Source organism: Mus caroli, unplaced genomic scaffold (assembly GCF_978045245.1).
Source record: "Mus caroli unplaced genomic scaffold, Mus_caroli_1 scaffold_8, whole genome shotgun sequence".
NCBI classification, from domain to species: domain Eukaryota; kingdom Metazoa; phylum Chordata; class Mammalia; order Rodentia; family Muridae; genus Mus; species Mus caroli.
The window spans coordinates 48,955,349-48,979,410 of record NW_028227263.1 but is presented as its reverse complement, the minus strand read 5'-3'; the positions used below and the strand labels follow the sequence as shown (position 1 = coordinate 48,979,410).

Here is a 24,062-nt window from a genome sequence, read left to right as displayed (position 1 = left end):
TGTAGCGGAAGTATTTTTAAAGAAGTCTTTTCTAGCACAGAACTAAGGGATAAAACAGACAAGTTTCACAACATCTATCTTTGAGTGGCAGATGGTTTTCTTCCAGTTTACTATTTTATAGTCTCTGGTCTGACATCCTACCCTCAGAGAGCCCCAAGATTCGTCTCCTTGTTCCCCTTTTCTGAGAAATTACAGGTTACTTGAAGTTGATGACTGCCCAAAGAACCAATGGGGTCCGTGCTGGATGTCTCAGAACATGTCCTTAAGTCTTTAATCCAGCTAAATAAGCACTAACTAGAAGAGTTTTACCAAAGAGGCCAAGTGGGAGGTACAGACTTAGAGTTCCTCAGGGGCGGGGTGTCAGGAACCTTTCCGGCTGGTAAGTTATCTACACGTGGCAGGACTGTTCCCTGCCCATAAGTTATCCACTCAAGACAGCTTTGTGTACCCAACGAGAGCCGAGAGCCGTCTTTTCCTGCCAGGATGAGCCTGCCCGCAAACCAGATCAAGGAGCCGGGCAAGCAGTCTCAGCCCGCAAAATCGCTCAAGGAACCCAGCCAGGAGGCTCTGCCTGTAAACCTACTCAAGGAGCCCAGCCAGGAGTCCCGGATCCTGTGCCCTGACCCGGCCATCGTAAGTGCACCCCTGCGTGGCGGCTGCTCTGGTTGTCCTGAACACCCCACCTCCAACCCCTGCCGGCGCTTTCCTAGCTCCATTCCAATATCTGCCCCCTATCCTCTATTAGTCTCGCACACACCCCCAATCGACACCCTCCCCCGCCCCGCCCCTCCACGCTCTCCCCTGGAGTTTTCTTTTTTGTGCCTCTTAGTAAACTCCTTTGTTACTTGTGCATTCCCGCCTCTGGCTCCACCTAGCTCTGTGCAGTCTCTCATTTGCCTTTTTCTCCCCTGCTCTCTGTCTTCACTTAGTCTGCTTTAATTCCTGCGTGTGTTCCTCTGAAAACCTCTAGCTTGGTGTAGTCCCGGAGGTGGAGGGTGGGGGAGGTGGCTCCTTTGGTCAGTCCCGTAGCTCTGCCACCTGGTCGGAGTAGCCTATCCAGCCCTGGACAGATGATTTTCTCTGACTCCCACAGTGGCCAGCTCCAGCACTCCCTCTCTGCTTACTGGCCTTCTCTCGCGGACTCCAGGGACTTTGGGAGAAGGAAGAAAGACTAAGGGAAGGTGATGAGGCTAACACTGGAGATTTTCTCAAAGCTGTGCTAGACCCCAAGAAGGAAGTGTGATGAAGACTATACAAGTCCATACAGGAAGACACAAACTCGGTTTTAGTTCATTGAACACACACTCAAAATAACTAAATACTCCAGTCATGCCCAAGATTTGGCTCAGTAGCAGAGGCAACTTGCTAGCCTTGGGAGAACCTGGACTTGATCCCTAGCAACTGCCCAAAACCCAGGAACAACAAAGAACAATAATCCAACAAATAATGATAATAATTCTTTAACTGAACTCCACCACACGTACCTACAGTGCTGCTTTTCCTTCTGGAGACTATCTTCTCTCTCTCTTTCTTTCTTTCTTTCTTTCTTTCTTTCTTTCTTTCTTTCTTTCTTTCTTTCTTTCTTTCTTTCTTTCTTGTTTTTTTTGAGACAGGGTTTCTCTGTGTAGCCCTGGCTGTTCTGGAACTCACTCTGTAGACCAGGCTGGCCTCGAACTCACCTGCCTCTGCCTCCCAAGTGCTGGGATTAAAGGTGTGCGCCACCACCGCCCAGCCTAGAGACTGTCTTAAAACACAAAAGGAAAGGTGACGGCCAACATCAACTCTTTTGGGACATGTTAACCTTGTATTATAATGAACTAAGTTTAAGCTGAGATGCCTAAAAGAATAAATCAAAAAGCTCAATGAAGTTCTCCAGAGTTTGGGTTGAAACAAAAGAAAAGACAACTTTGAGGGTGTGTTAAGTGGGTGGCACCCCACCCCCCAACCCTTAGTGTAGAAGTTAGCTTCTAAAGGTGCCTGCCTCACTTAGGGAAAGCGGCTCTTCATGGGGTTATGAGTATGTCACTGTTGGCTGTTTTCAAAGCTACCTGCCTATTGTCAAGATGTTTAACACTCAGGGTGTTCCGTCTTCCCTGCTCAAGAAGTGCTTGAGTGAGTTCCTGGGCAAAGGTCATCTATGGAAGCCAGCACTGAGCTAGACACCAAGGTAGGGCAAGATCTGCGTTTCTCAGAATACCAGGTTCTCCTGTGGGTCAGGACCAAGGGTGAACTTCGTTCAATATAGCAGGTATTCACTGCGTGTCCATGGTGTGCTGAGTCCTGGTAGCGGGTGCTACTCACGTGACTGTGGACCAAGTATAGTGTTCCCCTTTCAAACCTCACAGTCTAAAGGAGGATGAATGAATAGGAATACAAGGGAGCAGCCACTGTCACAGTGGAGCTACATATCTATCACTCTGGGATCCCGAGGCACTCTTCTGGAAGGGCCCCTGGGGAACTACCTTGAAAGACTGTAGACTTGCCAGGCATGGTGACACACACCCTTAATACTAGCAAGTGGGAGGCAGAGGCAGGTGGATCTCTGTGTGTAAGGCTAGACTGGTTTACAGAGCAAGGTCCAGGGCAGCCAGGACTAAACAGAGACCATGTCTCAAAAGAACAAAAGGAGAAAAAGAAGAAAGGAAGGAAGGAAGAAAGGAAGGAAGGAAGGAAGGAAGGAAGGAAGGAAGGAAGGAAGGAAGGAAGGTAGAAAGACAGGCATATTCAGTAATGGGAAGTTGAGCCCTGAGGCCTGAGGCCCCAGCCTGCCCTGGACAGAGGGAGGGCACAGTAGGCAGTTTTGTTCTTTGCTTACTAAAGACCGCGAAGCAAGCCTTGGAGACCTCGAGAAATGGTGAAGAGGCATTCAAGTGTAGAGAGCAGGAAATGAGAGAGACACTGGTAGAAAAGGTGAAGAGGGGCCACAAGGAAGAGCTACCCTTCTCCAGAGCCTGCAAAAGAAGTTCATCTTGCTAGAAAGTTCATCTTGCTCAGAGAACAAGAACTCTGGCTTCCGTGTGCAGAATGCATCCAGAGGCAGGCCCCAGCAAGGGGGAAGCAACCATGGAACTTACCAGACAGACTGCACTGCCAGGACTTGGTGGGGAGGAAGTGTGTGAAGAGACTGAGAGGGAGAAACCACATTATCCTGGGCTTCTGCCTCAGCTAAAATGGAAGCAATGGGAGAGGTCTGTGTTGGGGGCTAGAGAGAGATCTTGAGGGGCCTAGACCACATCTGAACGGGATGTCACTCACTCCTTCAGCTGAGGGTATCTAAGGAAACAGATGAGCGCTGGGTGAAACAGGGTGGAATGTGAAGGAATCCTTCTGACCGAACTGGGTGAGAGATGAGTCAGGTCCATCCCTGTCTCTTCACAGCCATCATGGACTTAACACCCCACTGGTCCCCGCAAGAGGCAAAATTTCTTCCAGCCACTCACCACAGACTTTCCCACTGCCCCCCTCGCCCCCTGAATGTATTGGGAGAGACACTGGTAGAAAAGGTGAAGAGGGGCCACAAGGAAGAGCTACCCTTCTTCAGAGCCTGCAAAAGAAGTTCATCTTGCTAGAAATACACTGGGCAGTGTTTATGGATGAGATAGGCGAGCCAAGATTTGCACAGAGGCTGGGAACTCTGGGGAGAAAGAAATAAAACAGAACAGAGCTAAGAAGCTTGTGAACAGGGCTGAGGTCTTATGTGATAAAAGAGTGGGGCACAGGGCGTTAGAGTAGGGGACTATTTGTTTTGCTTCGCTTTGCTTTGTTTTGTTTGAAACGTGGTCTTATTGTATAGTCCAGGTTGGTGTTTAGCTCATGCTCTCCTAAGTGTTGAATTAGGTTTATGACGCCACAGTTAGCTAGGAGACTGGTTTTGGTAATGAGCCTTAGAAAGGGCTTTTGAAGTGGCTGGGCCGATTAGACTTTGAGAGCGGGAAGGGTTAATATCTAATAAAAGAAAGAAAGAAAGAAAGAAAGAAAGAAAGAAAGAAAGAAAGAAAGAAAGAAAGAAAGAAGGAGTTCCCTACGTCCATTTCCCTTTTCACAGATGCCAGCAAAGCTTAAGGTAGAGAAAGATAGTGAGCTTCCTTGGGCACAGAGCTGGTTGTGGCTGTGGTGTGGCAGGGGTTAGGGTGGGCTGGAAGGCCTGCCCTAGATGCGAGTTAGACTGACTGATGGCATTTGATCCTAGCTGCACATCATTGCTTCCCAGCTCTCTCAGGCTTTCCTCATGGTTTCCTTCATCTGTCACATGAGGATGCTGAGAGGACTTAGGAGCTGAGTTTCAGAGGAATACAAATGCCATCATATTGATTTATTTAATTGTCTGCAGTTCCTTGGTTATCTGCTTCAAGGAAGTGACCCCTTAACCAAACAGCCTTGTCAAGGGACCTTGATGTTTAGGGGAGGCAGGAAGACACAGGTTTTACTCAGCTGTCTAGTCTGGTTCCTTCTCCTCTGCCTTTCCCCCTCGAGATAGCTGAAATGACCCCAGTAGGACTGTTGCCATGGCTACCCTGCTTTCCTGAGCAACTTAGTTGCCTTTGGCTCTCTTAATTCCAGTACTGTACTTATGTCTTAAGAGGCAGTGCTCAGGCAGGTTGAGAGATGAGGGCTCCACACAGCTCTAATCTTCCGGTAGGAAATCCGGCCTTAATCTTTATTACTGCATAGGGTTCTTGTGGGTGTTGTTGTTGTTGTTGTTGTTGTTGTTGTTTTGTAGCAGCAGACAGCACATCCTCTGCTAAGTTATAACTGTGTGTCTCTGCTGTTTGTGTCTGCAGGTTGTGGAGCTGAATGTAGGGGGGCAGTTCTACACCACCACCATGGGCACCCTGATGAAGCATCCAGGCTCGAAGTTTTCAGAGATACTGTCCAGGTCAGCTAGACACTACAAAGATGCGCAGGGCCGCTTCTTCATCGATCGGCCCGGCACCTACTTTGGGCTTCTCTTGGACTACCTGCGCACTGGGCAGGTGCCCACAGAGTACGTTCCTGAGGTATACCAAGAAGCTAAGTTCTACCAAATCCACCTTTTGGTCAAGATTTTGGAAGATATGCCACAGATCTTCGGTGAGCAAGTGGCTCGAACGCAGTTCCTGATGGGAGTGCCAAACTACAGAGAAAACCTGGAGGTCCTGTTGCACCTGGCTCGGGCAGAGGCCGTGGCGATGCGCTCCTCAAAGGTGGTGGTGTGTGTGGTGCGCACGGAGGAGGAGGATGCGAAGTGTGTGGAGCCGCTGCACATCTTGGAGGCCAAAAAGACACCTGTTGTCAAATTCGGACCCTGGAAGGCAGGCCCTATGACGGAGGACTTTGTATGCTGCCTGGAGAAGGACATAAGAGCCAAGGGCTATAAGGTGACCTCTCAGAGGTACCACCTCAGCAGGGATCCCTACACTTGCTTCTGGATATTCGTCTTCACTTGGTGGTGAGCTCCAGGAGTGGGGACTGTTTGTTAGAGGCTGTGGTGGGACTTGTGAAATCCGTTGCCATGAAAATTCGTGTTCTAGTCGGGCGTGGTGGCTCACGCCTTTAATCCCAGCACTAGGGAGGCAGAGGCAGGCAGATTTCTGAGGTTGAGGCCAGCCTGGTCTACAAAGTGAGTTTCAGGACAGCCAGGGCTATTCAAAGAAACCCTGTCTGGAAACAAACAAAACAAAAACAAAAAAGAAAAGAAAATCCATGTTCTAAAACTGAGCCTGTAGTCCCAGAGTTTGGAAGGCCAAGGAGACAAGAAGATTGCCATGAGCTAGCTGGAGGCCAGTTTCGAGTATAGACTGAAACCCTATTGAAATGGCCCAGGCTACCCTGTCTCCATGCTTGCTCCCTTCTGGAACCACATCCTACTTGACAAAGTAGGGTTTCTCCCATCTTCTAAGAAATAAAGCTTGTAAGATGCTTAACAGATCAAGGGGTTCTTCCTTCCTTGCTGGGAGATAGCCCTGATATAAAACCTCTTCTAGCCTGGACCTAGTTGTCATGGTTTCTGTCTTTATAAGTCCTGTAGTGCTTAACTTAGGACCAAGAGTTCTTTGTGGCAGGAGTCTGACATCAGTCACCAGATTAAATAAAGAACTCTTAACTAGTCATGTGTTCGTGGTGGTCTGTAACTTTCTCCAGGGGACTGTCACAGTATCTTTAAAACAGTAGGCCTTGCTGGGAGGTGCTGGCTCATGTCTTTAATCTTAGCACTTAGGAGACAGGCAGGCAGATCTCTGAGCTCGAGGCTAACCTGATTTTCAGAAAGAGTTCCAGGGCAACACAGAGAAACCTGTCTCAAAAAACAAACACAAAAAGTCAACAAAAAAGCCAGTGGGTGAACTCACCTGCTATGTAAACCCAATGGCTTAAGATGGATCTCCGGAGTCCAAAGTGAAGGGACAGAACCAACCTTTAAGAGTTATCCTTACACTACGGCATCCATCCATGCGCTCTCTCTCTCTCTTAAAAGAAATGAGGGACTGAGAAGATGGCTCAGCAGGTAAGAGCTTTTGCAGAAGACCCAAGTTGGTTCCCAGCCCCTTAGTGCTGTGGTTTACAACTTAACTGCCTATAACGTCAACCCCAGGGGATCTAACGCTCTCTTCTGGCCTCCATGAACATCTACATTCTCAGGTCTTAGGCTTTCCATTGCTGCCCTGAAACACTGTAACCAAAATTCAAGCTGGGAAGGAAAGTTTACTCAGTCTACACTTCTAGATCATTGTCTTCCATAAGGCAGTCAGGACAGGAACTCAAGGCAGGAACCTGAAGGCAGGAGCTCATGCAGAGGCCATGGAGGGTGCTGGTTATTGATTTACTTTACATAGCTTACACAGCCTGCTTTCTTAAAGAACCAGGGCCAGCAGCCCAGGGACAGCACCACTCAAAATGGGCTGGGCCCTCTCCCATCAATACGTAATTAAGAAAATGTCCTACAGCTGGATCTCATGGAGGCATTTTCTCAATTAAGGTTCCCTCCTTTTAGATAACTCTAGTTTGTGTGTCAAGTTGACATAAGACCAGCCAGCACACTCTCACACAGTTGTACACAGATAGATACACATGAGTGTTAAAAAGTTAAAACAATAACAGAAACTATCTTCTAGTGTGGCAAGATGTCTCAGCAGGAAGAGGTACTTTTTGCCAAGCACAAGCGTTTCAGCCTGAACTTTATCCCTGGGACCCGCATAGGAGGAAAGAGAACTGTCACCTTTGGTCTACATAAACACACACACACAAATAAATAAATAAATAAATAAATAAATAAATAAATAAATAAATAAATAAAAAAAAAGCCATTTTCTAGCCAACCATGATGGCACATGCTTGTCATACCAGAACTTGTGAGGTTGCAGAAGGAGGACCAAATGCTTTTGGCTACAAATGAGACTATCAAAATCAGAAATCAGAAATCATAGTTGTCAAAGCAATGGCAGGCAGGTCTGAGCCTGGAGCTGCTAAAGGGCTGGGCTGGATCACTTCAGAGGTTGCAAGCATTTGAGAGAGTTGTCAGCCGTTTGAAGAAACTGCAAGATACATAAAAACTTAAGTCCAGAGCAGTCTGGTTCCCAAGTGTTCAGATTACAACCATGTAAAGCTCACTTCACACACACCCAATGGAATAAATGTTTCTGTGTTTCTGGCATATTTGTTTCTTTCCTGTTGCTATGCTGAGGGATCACAGCTGGAACTGCAGGAGAACTGTGAACACCAAGTGGTGCTCCGCTTTGTAAACCTCCCAGCAGCACACCTCCTCCAGGGAGGCTACCCACTGGGAACTAGGTGTTCCTGACAGCTAAGCACATGGGGACATTCGCACTCTAACCACCACAGCTGGAGGGGAAGCTCAGGGGTGGAGCACTGGTCCAATATACACGTGGGGATAATCCCCAGTATTAAAAAGTCTAAAATAGTAAATCTAATATATAGTTTAGTTTGACTATTATCACATAGATGTGTTTTATGGACTAATTTTTAAAATGCTTTTGAAATCTCATTGAAGTTTCACATATCAGGCTTAGTTTTTAGGAAACTTAATTCAGTGGTTCTCGAATTGCCTTCATGTTGAGATTAATCAAGCAGCTTTAAGAAGTATGCCTGGGCCCCATCCCTAGAGATTCTATTTTAATTGTTGTGGCATGTGGTCTGAATAGTGGGTTATAAAAAAGATTCTCCTCTAGATAATTCTTTTTAAAAATATTTTATTAGATTTATCTACTTTACGTGTATAAGTATTTTGCCTGTATGTGTATAATAAGTGCATCATGTATGTGCCTGGTGCCTGTGGAGGTCAGAAAAGGACATAGGATTCCCTGGAACTGGAATTACAAATGGTTTTGAGCCACCATGTGGGTGCTGGGAACCAAACCCAGGTCCTCTCAAAAGTACAGTTAGAACTTTTAACCACTGAGCTAGCTCTGTAGTCTTTCCCCTAGATGTTTCTAAAATAAATTAACGTGACAGAAGAACAGACTTTTAGACCACTTCTTAATTAAAACAATGGTTCTTTATCCACGACTGGGATTGCACCACAGGCTCAAAGCCACAAAGCTGAGTGCTTCACCCCGAGCTCCACCTCAATCAGGGGGTTCTGAGATCAGGCATTGGAGGCTTGCTCTGTAATGGGATTAGGGCTGTGGACTTCTGTTTTGTTTCTTGTTTGTTTGTTTGTTTGTTTGTTTGTTTGTTTTTGAGACAGGGTCTTGTATTGCTCTAGCTGGCCTAGAGCTTGCTATGTATACCAGGTTTGCTGAAATTTTGTGGTCCTTCCATTTCTGCTTCCTGAGAACAATGTACATGCCACTCTGTCCAGCCTTAAAAAGCAGTTTTTTTATTTTAATTTACCTCATGCACAAAAGCCAATAAGGACATCCTTTCCTCCATCAATGTTCTTTCCAGTTGCTTCTAGAAGTCCTGGAGATTGGTAGCATCACCTTCTCGTTTTTACAGCCTTACTGTGTTCCAGGCTAATTTGTACCACTCGTTGAGTGTGTTGGATTTCCTGAGCTGTGATATTCCTAGGTGAAGCTACAGTGAATAGACTTTTCTGATGGAGTTTGTATTATGATACCAGATGTAATATTTGTCGATGCCTGGCCATTATACAAGGGTTCCAGGTAGCTCCTAAATGTGACTGTTCTCTGAGCACAAGAACTAAGGAGTTCTATGTGAAACAAGTAGTGTCTAACTCCTTCCTGGCTTACTGAAGAGCTACCTCTTTGACAAGTTACAGGGCTGCCGTTATGCCTGGTGACCACCATATTCCTGCTCTGAAAACATGCCTTTCTCCCTCTGCTCCTTGTTAGTACTTCATGGTTGTCCCTTAAACTGATCCTGAGCTTGACAGTGTGAAGTCACTAAGGGAACATCAGTAAGTGTGAGATAAAGACCTGACAATCGCTTGCGCAACCGTGAGCTTGCACTCTTGGAACACTGCATCTGCTTTATAAGAAAGTGAGGATAGATAGCAGGCTGTTGTGTAGCTCCAGCTATGTGGGATGCTGAGGCTGGGCTGGAGCCCAGGAGCTCCTGGTAAACCTAGGCAGCTTAGGAACACTTGTCCCAAAAGAGAGCAGAGCACAGGCACATAGAGGGAAGAAGGGGAGCAACAGTGCTCAGGAGCACCAGGCTGTGCCACTAAGGAGATGATGGGGAGGAAAACTGACGGCCAAAGTATTAAGCTGAATAAGTGACTCCAGGATTGTTCATGTGAGACCAGCTCATACTGCAGATTCTTAATAAATAACAATAATATTTTATACTTCTGTCTTGAGGGTGGTTTCTTTCTTTTAGATTCATTTACTTTGTGTATGAGTGTTTTGCCTGTGTATATGTATATGAACCACATGTATGTCTGGTACTAGAGGGCAGAAGAGGGGGACAGATTCTCTGTAATTAGAGGTACAGATGACCTGTGACCCATCATGAGGGTGCTGGGAACTAAACTCAGGTCCTCTGAAAGAGTTACGGTGTTTGTCACTACAGCCATCTCTCTAGCCACCAGAGTGCTTTCTTATTAAATATGGATAATTAATATACCTTAAAAAGGGTTTTTTCTCCAGAAGCTCCATCTACTAACATGTTTAAATTTTTGTTCTCTAGAATGTCTACATGTTGCCATACACACAGAGTATGCAAGACAGAATTTGAAATAATCTCCTCTGAGTACACAATGCCATCTTCAACACAACTCCATTTCTTGGTTTGGTTTTTGGTTTGGTTTGTTGTTGATGATGGTGGTGGTTGTTTGAGTGGTTGGTTGGTTGGTTGGTTGGTTGGTTTTGAGACAGAGTCCTGTTCTGTAGCCCAACCTGGTCTGGAACTCATTAACCCAGGGTGGCTTCAAATTCATGGTAATCTTCCTGCCTTCAAGTGCTGGAATTACAGATCTGAACCACCATGCCTGGCTTTACAACTGTACTCTTTAAAAGAAAAAAAAAATGACTGTGGTTATGCAATCTGCAATCTCTGCCATATTTACTCAAAAGTTCTAAGCAGCTGTTTTTACTAATTTCACATTTGCATGTTATAGTGTATATGGGAAGGTCAGAGGACAGCTTGCAGGACTCTGGTCTCTCCTCTTACCATGTGGGTCCGAAGGAACTGAACTCGGGTCATGAGGCATGGCTGGAAACCCGTTTTCTAGCTGAGCAATCTCTTTAGGCTTCAACCAGCTGTCTTAGTACCTTACCTTTAAGAACGTGGTGGCGCACGCCTTTAATCCCAGCACTCGGGAGGCAGAGGCAGGCGGATTTCTGAGTTTGAGGCCAGCCTGGTCTACAAAGTGAGTTCCAGGACAGCCAGGGCTACACAGAGAAAGAGAAACCCTGTCTAAAAAAAGAAATTTCATCTTTCTTTCAAGAGAAGACAGTCAAGGCCAATAACTGACCCTGCCTTGAAAAAACAAACAAACAAACAAACAAAAAACAAAACAAACAAAAAAAAAAACAGAAAATACTCTTATTTTCAGGCATACATCATATGCCTGTTATTCCAGCACTGAAGAAGCATCTAGGCAGAAGAATTGTGAATTTGAGGCCAGGTACTGCTTTGCAATGAGTTCTACGCCATCTGTTTTGATATTAAGAAAAAAAACTTGAAGAAAATTTATGAAGATAAAAATTTATGAAGAAACAAAGAGTAACAAAATAGAGGAACATGGAGGAAACAGTTCAAGGAGCAGAATGTCAAAGTAACTATAGTAAATATCTCCAGGCACTCTGTGTGTGTGTGTGTGTGTGTAATGCACGTGATGCTGCAGGTGGTATGTATGCCTGTGCGTGCTCATATAGAGTCCAGAGGAAGAGATCCGGTGGTTCCCTGTGTTTGCTGCTTTTCTCTTGCTCTGATAAAACATCACGACAAGGTAAATTCTAAAAGAGTTTAGTTTGGCTTTGGTTCCAGAAGTGTGGAGTCTACAACGGCAAGGACAGAGCGGCAGCAGGCAGCGGGCGGCAGGGAGCAGCAGTCATGAGAGCTCACATCTTGAACCATAAGCACAAAGCAAAGAGAGTGAACTGGAAATGACAGGACTTTAACTGTCAGCTCCTCTCCCCAGTGATGCACTTCCTCCATCAAAGCTGTGCCACCTAGACTTCCCCACCAGCACTGCCAACGGAGATCAAATGTTCAAGTTTCTCATCCAAACCAGCATACTCCTATGAACGTCTGCTTTATTGCCTTGAGACAGGGTCTCTCATTGAACTGGAAACTTCCTGTTTGAGCTAGGCTGGATCTTGAGTGAGCGCCCAAGGATCTCCGGCTCCCAGGGCTGGGGTTACAGGTACACACAGCCATGTCCAGCTTTTCTATGTTGGTGCTGGGACTTGAACTTGGTTGCTCATTTGTGCATAGCACATGCTTTCAGCCACTCAACTATCTCCAGCCTCTGATCTCCCTGTTGCACTGAGATGTCAGCCAGATCTATTGCTCTATTTGAAACAATGAAGAGACTGGACAGAATTTATGAAACAGTGTACAGAGGTACAGGCAAAACAGAGGAAACTAGCAAAGCTCTGTCCTTGATGGCTGTCTAAAATCAGCTCTGATCAGGTTGTTCTCTCCTGGACCTCTTTTATTTTTGTTTGTTTGTTTGTTTGTTTGTTTTTGAGAAGGCAGGAGGATTTTTTACAGGAAACATTTTAAGACCTCACAAAAAGTAAGTAAGAGACACTTTTAAAACACACTAAATGGGATTAACAGCAGATGAGACTCTTTAACACCTTTCTCCCAAAACAGTGGACTTGAAGTCATAGCAAGAGAATATATCCAAAATGAAGCCCGGGGAGGAAAAACTGAAACCTAAAATCCAGGCCCAGAGCGATGGCTCAGCAGTTAGAGCACTTTCTGTTCTTCCAGAGGACCCAGGTTCAATTCCCAGCACTCACACTGGGTAGTTCACTACTGTCTGTAACTTCAGCTCCCGGGAATCTGACACCCTCTTCCAGTTTCCATGGGCTCTGAACACGTGCGGTGCACACGCACACAGAAGAAAATGTTAAAAAGCAAGCAAACAAACAAAAAAATCCAAATTATCACTGAGGTGTGGAAGAAACTCAAATAGCAAATATTCCTGTGTTTGGAGTTTTTGTTGAAGTGAGGTGCTACTGACACAGTGGTCGGCTAAACTGTAAGTGACTCACAAGAGTCACAGTCAGAATGGATATTAGGGTTAAAACAGCAAGGGCAGAATCCCTGAGAACAGCTGGCTGTATGATAGCTAAGCGGACTGTATAAGAGACAGATGTTAAGGCTCTGAGAGACAAAGCCAGTGTTGGTGGGAAGGCTGTCTAGCTTTCATGAGACACTCCCGTATCCCCAAATCTGGGAAAGCTCGCTAGGCACGACCACTCTTTTACATAGTTTTGCTTCTATTGCAGCTAATTCTAAGAGATCCTTTCTAAAAGGGCCTCTACTTATTTCAGGAAAGAGACACCAGACCAGGGGTTCTCAAACCTTCTAATGCTTCAAACCTTTGATACAGTTCCTCATGTTGTGGTGATCCCCAACCATAGAATTATTTTTATAACTGTAGTTTTGTTACTGTAACTGTTATGAATTGTAATGGTTTTTGGTTGTTTTTTTTGTTTTTTTTTTGAGATAGAGGTTTGCTGAACAGGTTGAGAACTGCTGTACTAGACAATCCCATAGACAAGGAATTAATTAAGATTATTAAGAAAAGCTACAGTTACTTTCTGGTAGCTGTGAGAACAATGAGCTTAGTATAAGTAGCAGCATTTGAGATAGCTGTAAGGTCTGATGTGGCAACCCAGACAGTCACGATAATGCCAGAGAGTGTAAGACCCCCTTTCGGGGACCCCCACTCTAGTCTCGGGAGAGAGAGAGCACCCAAAGAAACACGAGAATCCTTCTTGCTGTAAGCACGTGAGGCAGTTTAATGGTGGAGCTCCGGGTCGAAACATATCTCACGCAGGAGACAGTGGATTCGACCCCAAGGCTCGAAAGCTAGGGGTTTTTAATGGGGTAAAGGGCTTAGGGGTGAGGAATTCAGCATAGTGACACACTATTGGCTTATTCAAACATCAGCAAAAGAATATGTGCAGGTCAGGGTGTCAGGGTTCTGTGAGGTGTTGACTCAGTTCAGACAGCCCTGTTATGTCTTCACATTCCTCTTTATCTTTATGGTCAAGCTGTTCCCAGGAACGTTTTAATGATGGGGCATGCCCAGGTTTGTTTTTCTTTGTTCTCAGCCCCAGGCAGCCTCTAGGCTCACAAACAACCAGCAATTTCTGAGTACTTTATATGTCTTACAGGTCTTGAAATTTCATCTTTCGGGCAGTGGTGGCGCGTGCCTTTAATCCCAGCACTTGGGAGGCAGAGGCAGGCGGATTTCTGAGTTTGAGGCCAGCCTGGTCTACAAAGTGAGTTCCAGGACAGCCAGGGCTACACAGAGAAACCCTGTCTAAAAAAAAAAAAAAAAAAAGAAATTTCATCTTCCTTTCAAGAGAAGACAGTCAAGGCCAATAACTGACAAAGCCAAAGGCAGAGATGGACAAAGGGGGCTTCAACTATCCCTGACAGGGTGAGCAGCATACAAACAAGCATGTGGTTCCCTCTCTGGTTGGACCAAGGGGACATGTGTAGAATGTGGAGACTTTCAACTGGCCAACTAATAATACTTCAGTTTTGGGACAGACCCTGAAACAAAGCCACAGGACTAGTCCAACTTGGCAATCAACTCAGGCCTCGTCTCCTTGGTGCTGAGAAGTTTACTTCCCTCCTACACTAAATCTTAGGATTCCTTAATTTCTGCAATCCTTTTTAATAAAATTTGCCTTGGGCTGGAAAAATGGTTCAGTACTTAAGAACACTTGGTGCTCTTCCCGAGGACCTGTGTTTGGATTCCAGACTCTACGTGGCACAAACGACCATGGGAGTCCAGGCTCATGGGAATCTGATGCCCTCTTCTGGTCTCTGTGGACACGAGGAGCACACGTGGTATACAGACATACATGTAGGTTAAATGCCCGTACACATAAGATAACAACAATAAAAGCTAAACAAGAAAGAATAGCCTGATTCAGAACAGTGCTGTGATTGTGTCGTGGGATAAACAGTGGTTCTCTAAATGACATGCTCACCTCTTAATTCCAACTGCTCAAATCTGTACACGTTGTAATATCTGAGGAAAGGGTGGCAGTAATTAAAGTAGATATTAATTATTAATAAGATCACCCTGCATTATGTAGATGGATCCTCAATCAAATGACGAGCATATCCATAAAAATCACACGGTGCTGGAGAGATGGCGTCACAGTTTCTTAACTCATGGAGCTCATGGGGCTCTTTCAGAGGACCTCAATTCAGTTTCCACCTTAGGTGGCTCACAAATGCCCTAACACATGTGGCATACACTCACATAGACATAAACTCAAGTAAAAAATCTTTAAAAAAAAATTACACAGAGAAAAGTGAGATCTTCTCTCTTCTCATCCTGAGTTCTTATGTGTGTGGTGAATGAAAGGTCACAGCCTGGGAATGTTGAAACTAGAGGAGGCAAGGTGTGGTACGTTGGACATGCTTGGCCCATGTGAAGTATTAGGACTGTTAGGAAGTATGGTTTTGTTGGAGTATAGGTGTAGCCTTGTTTGAGGAAGTGCATCACTGTGGGGGTGGGCTTGGAGGTCCTACCTTCAAGCTCCACTCAGTTTGGAAGAGAGTCTTCTTGCTGACTGCTAGAAGACAATCTCTTCCTGGCTGCCTTCATATCAAGATGTAGAACTCTTGGCTTCTCCAGCACCGTGTCTGCCTGCCTGTCACCATGCTTCCTGCCATGATGATAATGGACTATACCTCTAAACCTGTAAGGCAGACCCAATTAAATGTTTTCTTTATAAGACCTGCCTTGGTCATTGTGTCTCTTCATAGCAACAAAACCCAAATTAAGAAAGCAAGGTACAGATCTCCTTAAAAATCCTCTCTGGGCCAGGTGGTGGTGGCACACACCTTTAATTCCAGCACCTGGGAGGCAGAGGCAGGAAGATTTCTGAGTTCGAGGCCAGCCTGGTCTACAAAGTGAGTTCCAAGACAGCCAGGGCTATACAGAGAAACCCTGTCTCAAAAAACAAAAAACAAAACAACAACCAAAACAAACAAACAAACAAAAAACAAACCCTCTTTGGGACAAAGTTTTATCAACATTTTCATTTTGAGGTTTTATGCCATGTTGTATCAAATTTTTTAAATCCTGGCCCAGGGCTTCTACCTCACCTTTGACCATTTATGTTCACGGATTAAAGATACCCTTATAGTCTTTATATTTATAATAAGCCTTAGCCAGTACAATATTTGGATAGGTATCTCTATGTTGTATGAATCTACTTTTCTATTGGTAACCCCAAGTTAATACTGTGTTTCATCTGGTCGGCTCTTAGCTCCAATTGGGCAGCCCTCAGGGCCATATTTTCTTGACTCTTAACCCATGGTGGCTTCCTTGTTCCTCCTGTAAGTTCTTTTTTTGTAGTCCTCCTCTCCCCAAAGCCCACAAACTCTAAACTCCACCTATGTCTCTTCTGCCCAGCTATTGGCTGTTGGCATCTTTATTTACCAATTAGAAATCACTTGGGGACAAAGTCACCTAATGTCTTACATACAGACTCTCATCTCTGAGACAACCAATCTTAGAGGCCCCAAATTAACATTCGAATACAAGCAGCATTAAGCAAACCCACTACAATGCCACAGAACTGCAAAGGAATGGTCACCAACATTGTTCAGTGGGTACAAACACTTATTGCCAAACCTGGTGACCTGAGCTCAGTCTCCAAGACCCATATGGAAGGAGAGAACTGCAAATTGTCCTCTGACCTCCACACAAGTCCTGTGAAACACACACACACACACACACATACACACACACACACACACAGAGAGAGAGAGAGAGAGAGAGAGAGAGAGAGAGAGAGAATATGAAACAATTGTTTGGTTTTAAGCTACCAAACTTGTGGCAACTCACTATGGAAGCACCAGTAAAATGGTACAGAGGATTAAATTAAGTCAGATATTAAAATATATTTGAAAATAAGTTATTATGTTATGCCTATATGACGCAATGCTATGAAACAGAATTATCCTTAGAGATGATTTCAAGTAATTGGAGAAATAAATGCTCATTTAATTCAAAATACTGCCTTCTTTCATCTTAACAGAGAAAGAAAAACAGCAAAGGTATCAACAATGTTCCACATAGCTGGGCAGTGGTGGTGTATGCCTTTAATCCTAGCACCCAAGAGGCAGAGGCAGATGGATCTTTGTGAGTTCAAGGCTAGCCTGGTCTACAAAGTGAGTTTTAGGACAGCCGGAGCTGTTATACAGAGAAAGCTTATCTTAAAAAACCTAACTTGGTCAGGAGAGGTGGCTCAGAGTACTGGCTGTTCTTCCAGAGGTCCTGAGTTCAATTCCCAGCAACCACATGGTGGCTCACAAACATCTGTAATGAGATCTGATGCCCTATCCTGTTGTGTCTGAAGACAGCTACAGTGTACTCATATATATTAAATAAATAAATAAATCTAAAACCAAAACAAAACTACCCCCAAAACACAACAAACAAACAACAAAACCAACAAAACCCAATGTTCAAGACAGTATGTTTCACTTATGTGTAAGGATTTCCATATCAGTTTGGACTAAGTTAAGTTTGGTAAGGATGGAAGATGAAAACTTAAAACAATGCTAAACACAGCTGCCATAATCCAAAGAAAAACTGCAAAGAGGCTAAAGCTCTCCAGTCTGCCCTCATGGAGATATATATCCTAGTTCAATGCACTACACCAAGTTTTCCGACATACATTGTTACGCTGGGGTGCCCATCCTTTCCAGCCTCCATCCTTCCCTGTCTCTCACCCTCTACCCTTTCCCACTGTGAAATACCCGTCCTAAGACACAGCAGACCCAGTCCTGTTTCCGGTTGGCCAGCGTTAGCTATTTTTCTCATCACTGTAACCACATACAGGGCAAGAAGCAATTTAAAGGAAGACTGGCTGTTTTAGCTGATTTGGAGCATGGAGAGACTTAATCCATCATGGCAGTGAGTAAAAATACTGCTTCTTGTCCATGTCCACCAGAGGACATCCATTCTACAGGGGGTCCTAAAAATTAAATGGATACAATGGTATCCTATGCCTATGGGTGTCAGTCTTTTTGGCCAGCTTTTTTCATACCCGCTTAAGGGAGTCATGAACGAGCAAAATGCCCCAAGGGCTAGGCATGGGTTCTACAGTATGGGCTTCTTCCTATCAGAGCTAATCTTGCCACTGATGTATGCCTAACCTGTCCACAGCAAAGTCCAATGCTTAACTCCTGATAGGGAGGGCATCATTTTGCACAGGACTCTTTTTTAGAAACAAGGTTTCATGTTGTTTAGGCTAGCATCTGTGTGGATGAAGATGACCTTGAACTCATTAGAGTCTTGTCTCCAGCTCTCAATGCTGGCATTACAGGCATGTGCCACCACACCTGGTTCCTTTGGGGATTGAACCCAGTGCTTCATACATCACACACACACACACACACACACACACACACACACACACACTCTACCAACAGAGATAACTCTCCATCCCACAAGCGCTCCCTGGCAGCGGATTCATTTTACTGCAGAATAGTTAGCTCCGCTAACCTTAACAAACGGTTGGGAGACGTTCTGGCATTTCTGAGAGCAAATGGTACAACAGCTTTGTTTGAGGATGTTTACAAACCTGCTGAGAGGCTAAGAGCAGATTTACTTTACATAACGGAGTAATAAAACTAGTATATCTCTCTGTTCTCTGAGTTATTTCTGTGATATGACTGTCTCCCATGGATTGGAAGGCAGATTTGTTTTGGGGCCAGTATAACAAAATCTCTCTCCAAAGGGCATGTGCATCTTAATGCTTAAGTCAGATCTATTACATCATTACTTCTGTCACATTCTGCTGGTAATTTTTAATGCCAACCAAGATTCAAAGGCAGGGGAGATGGAGTCTGTCTTTCTTTTTTTAAATAATAACAGGGTCTTACAATGTCGTTCTGAGTGGTCTGAAACTCTCTAAATAAACCAGACTGGCCTTGAACTCGCACAGAGATCTGCTTACCTCTGGCTCTGGAGTGCTGAGATTAAAGGTGTGTGCCACAACACCCAGAAAATCCTATTTCTTAAAGAAAGTAGTCACCATGTCACATTGCCAGAGTTACACAGAGCTAGTAGCAGGATCTTTGCTGAGACTGCATACATGTACACACAGAGACACAGAGACACACAGTCGCTAGTAGCAGGATCTTTGCTGAGACTGCATACACTCTGTGTATGAGAGAGAGAGAGAGGGAGAGAGAGAGAGAGAGAGAGAGAGAGAGAGAGAGAGAGAGAGAGAGAGAGAGAGAGAATGTGTTTGTGTTTTTCTGTGTGTAGCTGTCCTGGAACTCACTCTATAGACCAGGCTGGCCACAAACTCACAGAGATCTGCCTGCCTCTGCCTCCTGAGTGCTGGGATTAAAGGTGTGCACCACTACTGCCCAGGGCTTTTCTAATCTTTTAGACAAAGAACAATAAATTTGTAAAAGAATGACAAGAGAATTGAAGATGTGGACTAGGGTGGCAAGCTTCCTCAGAGATGTGTAGGGCAGAAGTGGAAGAGAAGGGCTATGTCATGGTTTACCCAGATACACTGCAGTTCCAACTGCCAATCTCCAGTGATTAAAACTGGCTTACAGCCTTTGTATATAAGTGGCATTCCTCTTGTACTCATTAGTATGGCTTTTCACAAAGGTTGTGTGTGTGTGTGTGTGCATGTGCGTGTGTTGTGTTTATATATTTGTGTGTGTGTCAAGGTCAGTATGTGGTGTTTGTATCATTCTCATTTTTTGAGATGGTAGCTGTCACTAGACTTGGAGTTTGTAATCCAGCTAGGCTGACTGCCCAATCAGCTTTAGGGATCGGTCTGTCCTTGACTCCCCAGTGTTGCCATCTTCTTAGTCTGTACATATTTGCATGTGGAAGCCAGAAATAGCCGTGGGTGTTCTTCTAATGACTCAGTGGGTAAGCACCAGGAACTGAAGTCAGACCCCAGTACCCAGTAGCACTGGTTGTGGCAAAGCACAGCTATAACACCACCACTGGGACTCAGCGTCAGTCCAGCCAAAACAGCAACAAGTTCAGGTATCAGTGAGAGATACTGTCTCAAGAAGTAAGGTGGAAGTGTTAGAGGAAGACACCCAGCATTGACACCTACCTATGAACACACCACACGTACACAAAGGGATCTCATCTATTTAGTGTTCTCCACTAATTTGAGAAGCTAAAACCTTTGCAATCTTTTGATTAGGTGCTGCTTTAAAATTATGGAATGCTTCATGAATTTGCATGTATCATCTTTGCCATGTTAATCTCAGTATCATTCCAATTTTATCATGTGCTGTTGAAGCAAGTGTTTTATTTATTTATTCATATACTCATTTATTTTGAAACATATCCAGATTGTTTCCTGTTTGTAGGATTGTATGCATTACAGCTCAGATGGGAAAGGTATTCTGGCATTCAGGAGCCAAGGCATACAATAAAGTCACATCACACAACAAACCTCATACAAGAGATTTATTGGAAAAAAAAAAAACCCAGGAGAGTGGTGGCTTCTGTTTGGGAGAAAAGAAGCAGAGAACTGGGCAGAAGATAGGATTTATATAGTGTTTTTTGGAGGGAGGAGCTTTCCAGGGTGCCACGAGATTGGAGGGATTATGTGGCCTGATCTTGGGACAAGACCAGGGATTGGTGAGATTTTTTTTTTCCTATAGGGCAGGACCTGGGCACTATCCCACCATGGGGCTAGAAAAGGGTCATTAGGGCATATAGAGAAGTCTGGGAGTGGGGCCTAGCCTCTGGAGCTCTGTTGGGGGTTGGGACCTGGGGCTGGACACTTGCATGCCTTGAGGGTTTACAAAGTTTACAAAATACACAAAGTTTACAAAGGGAATATTTGATTCCAGCACAAAAAACCTTCCCCGTGACTTGAGCTGGCACGAAGAGCCAGAATTCCCCCTTTTTTGTTTTTATTGTTAAACAGTCATGGGTCACAAAGTGGGTAACATTATCATTAGACTACTTCCTGCTGAATGAGGGTGTCGAAGTCCTTGGGCAAGTCTGATCTTCACCATTAGGTAGGGTATAATTGGGTGTTGCAGGCCTCTGGCTCAGTAGCTAGGGGTCGGTAATCCTGTAATAGCAACTGATTAAAAATCTGGTTAGAAATCCTTTGGGTTCATTGTTGAAGAAATCTAGATAAGTTTATAAATCAGGGTGTGACTGGTAGGATTAAGGAGTAGAAGGGGGTTTAAGAAGGTTAGTATTCACTTCTATATTGAACTGTCAGTGATCCACTGGCCAAAGGCATCAATATGTTTCTTCCATTTTTTTGGCAATTTGTCTCCAGTTATTGGAAGTTGTCTTTTGCTATACCCAATGGGTTAACATAGAAGCAACATTCTTCCCCGAGGGAGAGAGGAAGACCATCTCTCTCTGCTGTAAGACAAACCAATCCTTGCTGATTTTGTAGCACTACAGTGGCCAGTGAGTTTATTTGGCTCTGGAGGTTAAGAATGGTCTGAGCCACCCACTGGAGATCCTGGATGAACTGAGAGGACAAGGGATGGTAAATATCTAGGGAGGTAGTCAGTCCTGCTGCTCCAGTGGTTATGCCTAGGACTACAAAGGTATGTTCTGAACCACTTGTTTGCCATGCTGTGCTGTTACAAACCCTGTGACAAGAATCAGCAAGGATTCTTCACTGGGTATCACCTATAGTTTTGGAAAAAGAAACACCAGAGCACACGTTCTAGACCATCCAGTGGGTAGGCAGTGATAAACTTGAGTGCCACAGAGAATGGGGGCATTATGAATGTTTGGTCATAAGAGCCAGGTAGTATTAAGGGTTAAAATATTATTGTAGTGTGCAAATCCAGTGTGCCCACAAACCATGCTCCTGAGGAGTTAAAGCAATCTGTGATTACACAATTACACACACATACACACACACACACATACGCGCACACACATACAGGGGAGGGAGGGAGGGAGAGAGGGGGGGATAGGGGTTGTGATATTTGGATTACAACAAGTAATGAGTAATGAAGTGTCTAATAAGACAATGAGCAAGACCACAAATGATGCCTGTTTGACTCAGGAGGGACACACAACCAACATTCTTCAGAGAGAGAAAGGGTAGCAAACAAACTCTGCTGAAAGTTTTCTATAAGCTCCAAATGGGAGCTGAGAGACAAAGCAGCCCAGGATGGCGTGGAGAAGCTGTGAGATTTCTAAGATGAGAGACAGGGTCACAGAGGCCCAGAAGTGCTGAAGGAAGCTGTGGAGCTCAGCAGGCAGCTCCCGGGGGGGGGGGTTTCCGATATATAGAGAGGAGCAAGTGTCTTAATAACTAGAGAGTTGCCCAAATTGTGGGGCCCTGGAGAGTGCAACAGGTTCAAGGAGTCAGAGAAAGGCTCCTTACAAAATAGGCAAGGAGGGACAGATGAGCAGAATAGGTGGACAGAGGAAGCTGCTAAGGAGGTAGACTCTAGAATTTGAAACCAGATATATGATAGGTGGACGAAGCCAGCAGAAACAAATGATCTGAGCAGACTTTAAGAGAGTCAAATGAGTAACAAGTTTGAAATGTTGAGACATGAGCATGGCCAAAAGGTTAAGTGTTGCACCCTCTACCATTGGTACCTGAAGAGAGAGAACTCTGGAAGGAGGTAGTGTTGAGGACCATTGCCTTGTATTTAGAGATGGCATAGGAGGTGAAAAGAGAAGACAGTAGTGGGTGACCTGAATGTTAATGTGGTGGTTTAAAAAGGTATGGCCGCTTTAGACTCGTGTTTGAATGCTTGGCTCATAGGGATTGGCACTATTAGGGGGAGTGGCCTCATCATAGTAGGTGTGGCCTTGCTGAAGGAAGTATGTCAGTGTGGAGGCAGACTTTGAGATCTTATATATGCTCAAGTTACACCCAGTGTTCTCCACAGTCTCCTTCTGCTGACTGCAGATCGAGATGTAAAACTCTCGGCTCCTCCAGCACCATGTCTGCTTGCACACTGCCATGTTTCCCACCATGATGATAATGGACTAAACCTCTGAGACCATAAGACAGTCCCACTGAAATGTTTTCTTTTGTAAGAGTTGGCATGATCATTGTGTCTCTTCACAGCAATGGAAACCCTAAGACAATTAACCTTTTTGATTTGCATATATAAAGTTCACCGTGCAAACAAGGAACCCAATCCTTGGATAGAATAGTCCAATTTTTTGATAAGTATGCAATGGCAACAAAAGAAGGTTCCCAGATGGTAACCCAGGATCCCAAGGCTTAGCCCTCTTTTTTTATACATGGAGAGAGAGAAGGTATGAGTTAATTCTGGAAGATGGAGGAGAACCTGTTGAAGCATGAGAGCTCTCTGAAGGGAAGGTGGGGAGCAGAGAATAGGGGTCAGATACTATGGGGTGAAGGGGAACCACTGCTGAGTTGAGAAGTCAGAGATCCTGAACCAAGTGGGAGGGTCCATTGGGTTTTTTATTAAACATTGAGCATGAGATTATTATTATTATTTTTTTTTTTGAGACAGGGTTTCTCTATATAGCCCTGGCTGTTCTGGAACTAACTTTGTAGACCTGGCTGGCCTCGAACTCAGAAATCTGCCTGCCTCTACCTCCCAAGTGCTGGGATTAAAGGCATGCGCCACCACGCCCGGCTTGAGCATGAGATTGTTAAAGTCAGAATAAGTTGGGCAAAGATGATTCTTTTTTAAGACATCAGAGATAAGAGGCTTAAGTCTCCTTAGGCTGTGGAGAGAGTGGGTACTGAGCCTGAGTGATATAATTGGTGTGGTTCAGTGAGGCTGGTAAAGTTGCCTCCTTACACTTACAACAGGGGAACAAAAACGGTGTAGGTCCCTAAAATACCATCAGGACTAAGTAGATGGCTCCAGTGTCCAGATATGACTTATATAATTATATCCAGGACAGATATGACTTATATAATTATGGCTAGCACAGGCTTGCCTTACACTTGCTATAAAGCTTAGGCTAGCCCATAGGAGATCTTTCTATTTCAGTCTCTCTATATGCTAATCATAATAAAGTCCCCGTTTTATTAAGCTTTGCTTGCTTGCCAAAGTCATAAAGAACCTATGTAAGACTTTGAGGACACCTCATCCTTCTACGGGGTGAGGGGGGGAGGGGGTCTGTAATGGTAACATTTTTGCCTTTCAATATCTCAGTGTTGGCTTCTGGTTTTTGACACCACAACACGTGGCTTCATCCTCAGTCTCAAGATTCTTTTTCACTGTTTCCCAACTATCAGAGGAAGCATTAGTCTCTTCACCAGAGATTCGTGGAACACACTGACGGTTCTGATAGAGACTTGGCTCCGGGTGGACCACCAGCATTCTTAAATCTTCACACTTGCAGAGTAGTACCATTCCGAAAAATGATCTTAAAACTTTCATTGATTCAACAGGAAGACTTTTGGCTTTCTTTTCTTTATCTTTCTGTTTTTCTTCTTCTTCTTTCTTATTGATGGATAACTTCTAAATTA

At 44.6% G+C, this 24,062-nt stretch overlaps 1 protein-coding gene across 1 annotated transcript; it reads left to right on the top strand.

Moving 5' to 3' along the window:
* The first annotated feature begins 394 nt into the window (after positions 1–394).
* Positions 395–8,476, top strand: Kctd14 (potassium channel tetramerization domain containing 14). Its single transcript, XM_021168699.3, has 2 exons — positions 395–633; positions 4,782–8,476. The coding sequence occupies exons 1-2, from the start codon at positions 484–486 to the stop codon at positions 5,430–5,432; spliced, it is 801 nt and encodes a 266-aa protein (XP_021024358.1). The 5' UTR covers positions 395–483; the 3' UTR covers positions 5,433–8,476.
* Positions 8,477–24,062: the final 15,586 nt, after the last annotated feature.